The sequence below is a fragment of the Corvus brachyrhynchos genome, unplaced genomic scaffold, assembly GCF_000691975.1.
Source record: "Corvus brachyrhynchos isolate BGI_N302 unplaced genomic scaffold, ASM69197v1 scaffold338, whole genome shotgun sequence".
In the NCBI taxonomy this organism is placed as follows: domain Eukaryota; kingdom Metazoa; phylum Chordata; class Aves; order Passeriformes; family Corvidae; genus Corvus; species Corvus brachyrhynchos.
Genome location: NW_008239334.1, coordinates 825,373 through 836,665, shown reverse-complemented (window position 1 = coordinate 836,665; position 11,293 = coordinate 825,373). Strand labels below are relative to the sequence as shown.

The 11,293-nt window shown below is 48.5% G+C and overlaps 2 protein-coding genes across 2 annotated transcripts in view; one reads left to right on the top strand and one right to left on the bottom strand.

Moving 5' to 3' along the window:
* Positions 1-213: 213 nt before the first annotated feature.
* Positions 214-11,293, top strand: part of CUNH1orf74 (chromosome unknown C1orf74 homolog) — a gene marked incomplete at its 5' end in the record, with an annotated part of 21,185 nt that continues 10,105 nt past the window's right edge. Inside the window, one exon of the mRNA XM_017741099.1 lies at positions 214-221. Coding sequence (XP_017596588.1) covers positions 214-221 — 8 coding nt within the window. The remainder of the gene's footprint in view (positions 222-11,293) is intronic.
* Positions 1,762-8,181, bottom strand: GUCA1B (guanylate cyclase activator 1B). The gene is made up of 4 exons (XM_008638955.2): positions 7,750-8,181; positions 6,350-6,499; positions 4,574-4,688; positions 1,762-3,954 (listed from the first exon to the last, which is right to left on the bottom strand). The coding sequence occupies exons 1-4, from the start codon at positions 7,951-7,953 to the stop codon at positions 3,827-3,829; spliced, it is 597 nt and encodes a 198-aa protein (XP_008637177.1). The 5' UTR covers positions 7,954-8,181; the 3' UTR covers positions 1,762-3,826.

The following is an 11,293-nucleotide window of genomic DNA, read 5'->3' as shown; positions in this document are numbered from 1 at the left end:
TGCTCTGCCGGAGCTCCTGGGCTCCTGCAGCACTCCTGCAGCACTCCTCAGATCCCAGAATATCCCCTAAATGCAGGATCTTTAAGGGTGATGCCCTTGAGACACTTTCTAAACTTCTGAGGTGCACTTAACTTTGAAGAAAAGAAAGAAGAGAAAGAAGAGAAAGAAGAGAAAGGGAAGGAGAAGGAAGAATAGTAAGGAAAGGAAAAGGAGCTCCTGGGCTCCTGCAGCACTCCTGCAGCACTCCTCAGATCCCAGAATATCCCCTAAATGCAGGATCTTTAAGGGTGATGCCCTTGAGACACTTTCTAAACTTCTGAGGTGCACTTAACTTTGAAGAAAAGAAAGAAGAGAAAGAAGAGAAAGAAGAGAAAGGGAAGGAGAAGGAAGAATAGTAAGGAAAGGAAAAGGAAGGACAGTAAGGGAAAGAAAGAAAAGGAAAGAAAGAAAAGGAAAGAAAGGAAGGAAAGGCAGGCACGAAGGCAGGAAGGAAAGAAAGGAAGAAAAATAAAGAAGGAAAGGGAGGAAAAGAAGGAAAGGGAGGAAAGGAAGAAAAGGAATTTTGCCATGGCACAGCTGAGCACAGGCACTGCAAGAAAACCACTGAGACCACAGTCAGTCCCTGCAGTGACCAGCACGGGGCTGAGGAGGTCACTCCGGCTTCCCACAGGAGATTTTCAAAGGGAACTTGGCCACGGGTGCTTCGGGAGTGACCTGGACACAAACCCTACCCCGGGCAGCCCCGAGTCCCGGGGGAGCCGCCGCTGCCCAAACCTCGGCTGCACACGGAGCACGGCCGAGCCCAGAGCGGGTGCGAGGATCCTCCCTCCTCCTCCTCAGCCTTTCATTGCTGCTGCTCAGCGCCTTCTCCAGGGATGCATCTCCCAGAGAGTTTCAGGATGTGATGCCTCCTTGGCTCCTGCTCCCTCTTCCCTTCAACAACAGCCTCAGCTCCACTTTCCAACCTGATCCTTCCACCTTGAGTCCTGCCCAGCTGCAGGGACATCAAACCCGGGAGCAGATGGTAGCCCGGAAAAATCACACGGCATTTGTCTTTTCCAAGCCATCCTGTTTCCCAATTTAGAGCAGAAAGAAATCCAATCAGTCAAATCCAATTCAAGCTGGGCCTAAGTCTGGAAAACCGATTATGCAAAATGCCTGACATCAGTGCTTGATGTGAATGTTGAATGGAGTTTGGGAGGACTCAGGGTGTTTATACCCAGGGATTTAAAAATAGCACTAAGGCCAAAGCACCTTTGATTTCTTGACAAAAGATTACAATTGATAAGAGGAACAATTTTCCATTGGGTTATGCCAGCTCTGACACAAACACATCCCCTGCACCTCCATCCCACATCTGCCCAGGCCACAGGACGTGGAACCACCCAGCTCCTGAGCCCTCAAGGGTCCTGTTTCAGTCCTGGAAGGGTTAAAAGAGAAGCGTCTGATTGCAGCAGTCAGCTCACTTTATTTAAGCACCTATTTCAAGTTCCATTGAGAAACATTATTTTTTAAATGATACTCTCATGGTTCCTGCTGTCATCACAGGAAGTTAAACAGAAGAGGCTCCTTCCCTACTCTGCCTCTGCAACAGCATCGTCATCTCTGCTTTATCTCTGCCTTATCTCTGTCTTACCCAGCTGTTCCAGCAGCTCCTCCCCTAAATTCAATATATCAGACTCACAGGCTACAGTTTCAGTCAGATACTCAGGTGCTTGCACAGATCTTCACCTAATTAACAAATAAGTACTACAAAACAAAGGTTTTTAATAAATATTTCTTTATTCAATTCCTGTTTTACAAAACTTCTACCAACATCTGTACAAGTGCTCACCAGGGGAGGGCTGCTGGCCTGGGGGTCCCCAGACAGCCCCTGCAGAGCCTGGGCTGACCGGGCGAGCAGAATTGGAGAATTTGGAGCATTTCAGTGAACCAGCAAAATGCAACTCTAGGAACTAAAGAGCCTCTCTAAAACTGTGCAAGAAGCAGAGCGTGTTACCTTGGTTGAGATGCTGAAATGTAAGGAATTCGAGATTTGTATCCTCCAATGAAAACATTTTTTTCACAAGCTGGAAAATCAATAAAAGTGAATGTTTTCATCCAGGCTCTCAAGTCAGATTTTTCTTTCAGATCTTTGGCTGATAAACTATTGACTAGAGAGAGCTTTGACCAACTGCCTCAGAGCAGCATAAAGCGTGAGTCTAATCAGCTCTGATAAGTCAGCTCACCACCAACTGGTCTGTATTTACAGAGAACTCACAGAAAGGCTGTTTCAAAGTGGAAATGTGCACGATCTGAACTCTAGCATTGATTTTGTCTTCTCCTGAACACTTCCTCATGGAATTTAAACTCTGGGTAAACTGACAAGACCACAAACCAGCAAACTAATCAGCTAATGAGAGTTCTCACAGTCCTAATTAAAGGCCACAAAAAAGGGGCTGTAAATCTTTTCATTGGTATGACCTGGCCCACTGATCCCATGGGAAAATTAAAATGAAAGAGACAAACTCATGTTATTTTCCTGGGGAGTTTTTTTCTTGTAAATGAACCAATACATCCAATAAAGTTGAACCAAAATATTGATTCAACCCAAATTCATTTTCCACACACATCTATGTAGAAACACGGGTCAGGACAGCAGAGCTCAGCCTGCAACCTGTGTAAATTTTATATCTGTGGTCGGGGGCTAAATTAAGTCCAGTGTAAAACCACTGTACTGGAATTTTTGTCACTTTTTCCATTCTTTTCAAGGCCGGTTTAGACAGGGCTTGGAGTAACCTGATGTGGCATCCCTGCTCGTTGCAGGGGGGGTGGAACTGGAGGAGTTTTAAGGTCCCTTCCAACCCAAACCATCCATGATTTATGATTCCGTGGTCCTGCCAATGGAGCAGCACAAGTCCTCTCATTGCAGAGATACTGCCAAGCAAAACTCTGCTCTTCCCTCATCTCTGCTTCCATACTAAACTTCTCCCACTGCAGTGAAAATCCTGGAGCTCCTTGAGCTCATCCACTGTTCCCAGAGCAGGAAAAGCTGTTCCAGAGCCATGATTCCCTAAGAACCAGGGGCTCAAAAGGAGCCGAGTCACACCTGTGCCATTCTGTCCTCTAAACGGGGCTGTGAAATGTCAGTGTTTGGAATCAGCACCCATCAGCCCCTCAGGCCTCGAGCAGGCAGAAGGAGCAGACTCTGGTCCCCAGGAGGGAGGGGAAGGAGTCCCTGCTCCTCCTGCCCAGCCCTCACGTTGTTTCCCTCAGCTCTGAGTGTTGTCCTGGCCACTGCTCTGATCCAATTCTCATTTTTGGTAGTTGTGTGTTGGTCTTCAGGAATCTGACATGAGCAGCAGTAAAGGCTACAAAACACACATCGAGACACCCTGAATGCCCAACACCTGCCAGAGCAGCTGTGTTGGTGTGAGCTGTTGTAACTCTGCAGCAGTGAGCGATGCCAGCACCAGTCTGCTCTGGAGACAGCACCCCTGGCTCCTTTCCTCACCTCCCAGTCCCATCTGTCACCAGCTCCAAACCCTGCTCAGGGTCTGCTGCAGGAAGCCACAAAAAGTTTGTTCCTTGGGGTGTAACCAAAAACCAGAGCTGACAAACACAGTATTGTGTACACAAAAGGACTTATTCATGGGCCAGAAATAGTCCCTGGGTACCAGCGGTGCTCAGCACGTGGGTTTTACATCGAGATGCGGCTCCTTAAACCACTCAGGTTTTCATCTGCATGCTGAGATCGAATTAAAAAGGAAAGTCACTACCAGGCTAGAGGAAGGGTCACACTTGGGAGTCAGCATCAGGTTTTCAGCTGTGCCAAACCCGAATTTTCTCAGAACAAAGCACTCTTCCTCCTCTGCTCAGTGATCCATCCCCCAGGGTTCACATCCATTTGCAACATCTTCATCACCCACTTGTCCCTCCTGGCTCCATCAATGAACTCATCAAGAGACAACTGCCCTGTGGGTGAGGAGGGGGACACGAGATGGGCAGTCAGAACACAGAGATAAGAGACAAGGAGGAGGCAGGAAACAATTCCAGCCATGTGTCAGATAAAATGCTAATCAGACACGACCTTACTTAATTTCCCCACCTCTGCCAGGCCAGGCAGCTAAAGACAAACCAGGGGCTGTGACCCTGGGCATTCCCACCTGCCCCATCCAACAGGAGACTCCAGATGCTGCAGGGGCTCACCCAGGCTCTTCCAGGACCGGTGCCAGTCAGGTCCTGCAAGCCCCAGTTTGACTGGAACCAGCGTCTTTACTCAGCTCTTTGTGCTGGGATTGGGACCTGCCCTCTGGTTGCTGGGGGCTGTCAGAGGATGGGATCTGAGTGACATCCAAATCCAGACAGAGCAGTGACTCCTTGGTATTTTACATTAAAATAACAATGGAAAAGATTTCACCCTGCTGCACCTTCAAAGTCACTTTTGACTGTGGAACAGAGCAGAACCAAACCCAGCGTGTGCATTGTGAGTAACACAATAGAGCCAAGTGATCTCTGGGCAGCCAGGATCAGAGGCAGCCAGCCCAGCACAGGTGAGCTCTCATCAGGCAGGTTTTTTCCATCCATCACTCACCATCCTCCTTCTCATCCACCAGCTGAAATATCCTGTCCACCACCTCCTCTGGTGTCAGCAGCGGGGTCCTGTCCTCCACGTCCGACCAACACACCCTCTTCAGCCTGTAGATGGACTGAAAGGAGTTCACAAATTAGGAAAGGGACTGGCAAATGAAAAGCAGGGAACTCCATTATCATCCCAACACTGAGAAGGTCTTTTTCAAAGGCTGTGGGTTTAGCCTTTCTGGAAAGATCTGCCCCTCAACAGCCTCAGATCTAGAACAGAACCCCTGACCTTATGCCTACCCTCACTGCACGTTAATTACCTCATTTGCTCTGTGCAGCTGCTGCCCTCCTGTTTCCCTTACACATATTGGTCAGACCTCAGGGTTTCTTTGCAAAGAACAAAGCAACAGTTCCACAGACGGAAAAAATCATAAGCCTTGACTGTGATTTTTTCCTAACATCCAAAGCCAGGCACATCTGGACTAACCCAGCCCTCTCTCTGGGGAAGCTGTGCCCAGGCTGCAGATCAAACCTGTATCAGCACAGATTTTGACCCCCAGTTTCTGCTCCCCTTTGCCATGGGAAAGGGTCAGATTTTATCTACTCCTATGGCACCACCTGTCCATCGTTACCTTTACTGCTTAGGCTGAAGGGTTTTGTCTAAAGTCTTCCCAGAGAGAGGATTAGCAGTGGCCTCACAGTTCTGGACAATTCTTGGTTGACCTCAAAACTATAATGGGTCGTGGCCCAGACAGGCTGCCCTGCTGCCACACAGCTGCTGCAGGAGTCCAGCTGCTCACCCTCCCCAGCCGGAGGCCCTGCTGTCCACAGGGGCAATTCCTGGCACTGCACTCCCCTGAGATGCTCAGATGGGTGATAAGCAGTGGTTATCACCCTGCCAGGCAGTGCTGTGCAGGGGAACCATCCCTGCGGTGCTGCAGCACAGCCACCGAGATATTTCAGCTCAGGTAAGAGCACAGGTACCTGTCCCTGGCTGCCTGCTCAGCCCCACAGCACCCTTCAGGTTGGAAAAGAGACCTTCAGGATCCTCCAATCCAACTGTTCCCCCAGCACTGCCAAGGCCACCCCTAACCCCTGTCCCCAGCTGTCACATCTACACAGCCTTTACATCCCTGCAGGGATGGTGATTCCTGTGTCACGGCTGGACAACACTTTCAGTGAAGAAATTTTTCCTGATAATCATCTAAACCTCCCCTGGTGAAACTCGAGGTGATTTCCCCTTGTTCCATCACTTGGCAGAAGACACCAGCTCCCACCCTGCCAACCAAACCATGGAGTCACTGCGAGGCCTCTTCTCACACCTCCACACCATCACTGGTTACATCCAAGGCAGGACACAGCAGAAACCCAGAAAGGCACCGGTACAAAGGAATTTCGGTGCTAATTGGTGCCTCTCAGGGTATTCTCACCAACCACCCAGCCAGGACACAGCCCCAGCAAGGGCATGGGGTGAAACCCTCCTCCCCAGGCCAGCACAGGGAACCTTGGTGCTGAGAGGTTGAAAAGAAAGGCAGAGCAGAGCTCCAGGATCTCCAGAACCCAGAGGGTGCATTTCTGGGCAGCAGCAGGGCCAGGCTGCCCACAGTGGGTACAGCAGAGCCCTCAGACACCCCAGCAGGCTCCAAACCCTTTCACCAAGGTCAGGCATTTTCACTTCATCACCATCCACAGCTGCCCTGAAACCTGATTATCACAAACCCCATACACATCATAACATTGCCAAAGAGCAGGGATTGCTTAAAAAAGTGATTGGGCAATGCCCACTTACTTCAACAATTTCCAGCAGCTCAGGTTTATCTATGCAGCCATTCCCATCCTTGTCATACACTTTGAACGTCCACCTCAGCTTGTGTTCCAGTTTTCCTCGTAAAACAAGATTCAAGGCAGCTACGTATTCCAGAAAATCAATGGTGTTATCCTGTGGCAACAGAAAAGCAGCAGCTGGATGACATTAACTGGGTAGAAAGTTGATAGAGAACTGCTTTACAGATTCCAGAAAACCTGGGTTAAAACTGCCAAAAGGATAATGCATGGGACAGGTCTTTGTCAGGCACTGTAAAGAAGGTTTGGAGCAGTTCAGGACCAGCAGCAGGCACAGCCACACCCTGTGCACCTCCTCCCCCATCCTGTCACGCACCAGCAGCCCTTAAAACCAGATTCTCTGTCCTGTCAGGGAAGCTCCCATAAATTAGGAATGGGACTTCATCTTTTATGCACAGTTTGCTCTGCTACCTTTTCTGCACAGCTTTCATAACAGAATTTGGGACCCGAACCTTTCATTTTTTGCAGGAATTTGGGTTTTTACAACTTGGAATTCTGAGACAAGCCTGACCTGCCCACATCTTCCATGGCCTTTTTTAATCCTTTCTCACAAACTGACTTTTGCTGCCACTTCAATGTGATTTTGCTGCTGTTTTCAAAGGGAGCTTAAGGGAGATGAGTTGATCAGAGATGAACAACCTGAGTCCCCCTTTCCTGTATGGATACAAGGAACAAACATCCCCACACTTGGAATGTGATCGAGAGCTTCAGGAAAAAAATAATTGAACCATTTGGCAAGCGTTGCTCACCCAAGGCAGCTGAGTTCCACTCTTTGAGAACCCAAAGCATCCCAGGCTGCCCGTGGCAGCAGTGCAGGGGATGCAGGAACTGTGACTAAACCAGAAAACCCACTTCTCCCAGGTGTCTCATGACAAATACGGCAAAGGGAATCAAGACCAGAATGTCTGAATTGTTCAGCATTCCTTTCCTTCTGGAAAGCAAAGCTAAAATCAATATTTTATTACAAACCACCTGTTCATACTTGATGCAGACACTTCCTCCGACACAGAACAAGCCTGAGTAGGACTTTCCTGCACTGTAATTTCCCCCCTATCTCAACAGAGAGATGTTTCTGCCATGTGGGAGCCTTGGCTGTTTGAGGGCGTTACAACACTGTCTCAAAGTGTGACTGCCTAAATTAATTCAATCTTAGTCCTTTCAGGGGACATTCTGACCTTAATTTAGGTAGAGATTTGAGGAGATAATCCAGACCAGCCTGTGCTCCTTCTCCTGCCCTCGGGGGTTCCTCGCCCCCACCTCAGTCCCATGAAGGGTGGGCACAACCCAAACACCTCCCCACTGCAGAAATTGTTACACAAATACCTGTAAAACCTTCTCAGCACTTACCCCATTCTTGTCAAAAGCCCTGAACATGTTCTCCACATACTCTGCTGCTTCCTGATTATCCTGGACCCCGAAGAACCTCTTGAACTCGTGCATGAAGAGGGTCCCACTGGGACATTCCACCACAAACTTCTTATACCATTCCTGCAGCTCTGCAACATCAATCTCTCCTTGATCCTCTTCAGCATTGGTGAACTGCTGTCCCATTTTCCCCCAGAAAGCAGGATTAAAAACAGAAGGAAAAGAAGAAAAGTCCTTTGTTCTTTTTCTTCTTGCTGTCTCGTGCCTCTGTCTGATGGTAATGCTGTGTCACCTTCTCTCTTCTGTGTTTTAGTTTCTTGTTCCTCCTCCCCTGCCCAGCTCCCGGTGCTGCAGCTCCGTGTGCTCCCCAGGAGATCTGAGAGTGGCTCCTCTGCCCCGGAGCACAGAGCACTGGGCACGGATAAAAATAACTAAAGATCATTAGAAGATTCCCACCCATGAGCCCCAGAGACCTTCAGATGTTCTGAGCTGTGCCCTATTTAGAAGCAAACTCCAGGGGCTCAGTGTCTTTCTACACATTAATACCTCCATGTCAAAGAATTTGGGAGCCGAGGTTCCCTTTGCACACAACACACAGCCCCACTCTGTCCTGTAGAGTCTTCCAGAGGAAAAAAGGGATTATAGGGGAAGGAACATTTATCTTTGCAATGCTGGCTGTATTACCTGCCTGTGAGGGTTGCTCAGTGCTTCAGTGAGAGGGGGCATAGGAAAAAACAACAATCACAGAGAGGAACTCCTGAGAAAACAAACACTTCCATAAAGAAACCTGCTAATGCATTAAATTAACTGAATGTCTGCTGTAGCTGTGCTCTACAAAATGGTTGAGAGAATTAGTGGAGGCACCTGGATACAAACACACACATTCCTCTTATTGTCACATCTCCATCTTATAGCTTTAAGCTAAAAAGAACAGGAATTATGTCCATATTTTTAGAGCATATTCTTCTTATTTCCTTCCCCTTTTTGTGTCCATGGGAATTCCCCTCCTGCCTACCCTTCCCCCTGACCCTCATTTACTGGGTTGATTACAGACACCAAGTGTGGCTCTTCCTTCCCTGGGCTCCTTCTGTCCAGCACCGCTCACAGCCGTGGCTCAGCCCCTCCTCTCCACATACACAGAGCCCTTTCCTTCTCCTGCAGGAGCCACCAGCTTTTCTCCACACCAAACCAGTTGCTCTGAACCCAGTCTGTGTCCGCTGGAAAGAATGACCTGAGCTATAAATGTGCCCAAGCCAGCCTGATATCTTCATTAAGAGGATTGGAGCAGCATTAATAGAAAACAATAGATTCTCCTATCCTAATGCCAAGGTCCAGATGGATTTAAGCTGCTCACTTTTTTGGAACAATTTTTGGTGTTGGTTAGGTAAGAAGAGCCTCTCTCATGGAAGAATACTGGCTAAGAACCAGGCTGAAATTTGAATTTGATACTGCAGAACAGTAGAGCAATTCATGCAGCACTGTAAGAGTGGGGTTTGCTCTGAATGCACTGACACCTGCAAGTAACCCAGCAGTGTACTATGTGCATATATATATATAAAATATATATATATACATACAGAGATTTGCAGGAGTCTAATACAACCTTACACTGTTACATGTAAGGATACCCAGGCAAGGTTTGGTTTCACTTAAAAGAAGAGCAAAGAGAGGATAGAGACAACACAGCAGAAGCCTAGAGATGGATGGGAAGGGCCAGAGAAGTTGCCAGAAAATTTAAGACTGTTCTATTTAAATTAAAGCATTTTTATATAATAATATTCTTGTCTATCCTCGCGCCCAGAAGAATGCAACACAGTTAATGAACTCAACCCTTCCCTTTGGAAATGCTTCAGCTGAATTTCACCTCTGACTTGGAGATGCCTCGTCCACAACAGAGCAGCTCAAGGGCTGGCTCATCAGAAAAATAACAGTAAATCCATCCCCCCCCTGTTTTTCTCTTCATAGAGCTACTGGAAAGAAGTCTTTGGTAGCCACAGTCACGTTTATAAATTATTTTATATAATTTTTGGAATTATCTTGCCTGGTGAGGCCAGGAGTTCTCCTGGGGTCTCAAACAGCCCCAGGCCACAGAGGTGCTGCCAGGACAGCGGTGGGGAGGATCCATTCCCTTTTCCTGCAGCACAGCTGGGGAGTTTGGGATGTGCTGGGGTGAAGCCTCTCCACCATTTTGTGCAGCTCTCCTGCACGGAGCTGCCTGCGGAATGCGAGTGCTGAGAGCGCACAGCAAGACTCCACATGCCCAGGACATTGTCTTGACTCATTGCATAATTTTGTTTTGCCTTATGGGAACTTGGTGCTCTGTTCCCAGGAGAGAAAATGGTTCCTCTTTGTTTTGATGACTGCAATCTTCTCCAGCCAGGAACAAAGGGCTGCAAGAGACCTGGAGTACAAAGCCCAGCTGCTGCTATTGCAGGTTTCATGGCATACAATTGTGTTGATAAAATAGTGATATTAATTTGGCACTGAAATAAAGTAAATCCCATAGCTCCTGGTATGAAAATTCCTCTGCATGTCCTCTGTGTGCTCTGCAGACTGCACTGAGAGAGCTGCTGTCTCTCAGCCAGCAGGATGTCACTTAATAAGGCACAGTTTATCGGTCAAATTACTTCTTACTTTGATTCAAAAAAACTGATGCAGATAGAGGTAAATATAAACAGAGAGAAGTAAAAATAAAAAGAGTCATTTCTAGAAAACACTGCAGTGAAGAGGTTGGTGCTGTTTGTCTGCCTGAAGGAGCAGGATCAGCGCTCTGTGTGTTGTGTCAGAGCGAACACTTTGGATGATCAGTTACAAACAGGTAACATCTGATTGCATGTCCTGCCTAATGAGTTATCCCTGGATTATCACCTCTACAGCTCCAAAGCTCCGGAGTTTCCCAGCCAAGAGCATGGAAAAAGACAGCCTATTTCCCGTCAGCTGCCTACCCCAACGTGCTGCCACACGCTTCAGCACAGGCTGGTAGAAACTCAAGAGGAAAAAAAAACCACCAAACCCTGCAGAGGGCTGGGAAGACTCATTTGTTTGGCATCTGTGTCGGTGCTGGGAAGGCAGCAGTGGCGGGGAAGGCAGCAGGGGCTGTGGCAGAGGCAGCAGGGTGCTGGCAGGCACAGCTGCCTGCCAGAGGGGACCAGCTTCAGGGAGACTGCAGGCAGGACTGGACTCTTCTCCCAAGCTGGAGCTCCCAAGCTGGAGCAGTCCTCACCCAGCTGTTTTGCCACATTGCTCTATTTTTTAAATCCCCCAGCCCTGACCTGCGGGTTGGGCATCTTGAGTGTCCTTCCAGCGTGCCCAGGAAGGGCAAAACTCCACCCAGGCAGCTCCCAGCACTGCCACAGACAGCCAAGGCAGCAGGAGCACGAGCAGCAGCACTGCTGGTGGCTCCTTCCATAGCTCCCCAAGCATCCACCACAAACAAAGCCAACCCAAAGCATCCTTAAATTTCCCTGTCGTCGCCAGGCGGGATGGAGGCGTGGACAGCAGGACTGCAGGGAGGGTGAACGGCAGT

What these genes read in the sequence shown, in the direction of transcription:
- GUCA1B (XM_008638955.2), bottom strand. Translation starts at nt 7,953, where the DNA reads ATGGGACAGCAGTTCACCAATGCTGAAGAGGATCAAGGAGAGATTGAT. An exon ending in GGGCTTTTGACAAGAATGGG is followed by an intron (nt 6,500 to 7,749) that starts GTAAGTGCTGAG and finishes CTGTTGCCACAG; the next exon opens with GATAACACCATTGATTTTCT. An exon ending in GGTGGATGAGAAGGAGGATG is followed by an intron (nt 3,955 to 4,573) that starts GTGAGTGATGGA and finishes CCTCACCCACAG; the next exon opens with GGCAGTTGTCTCTTGATGAG.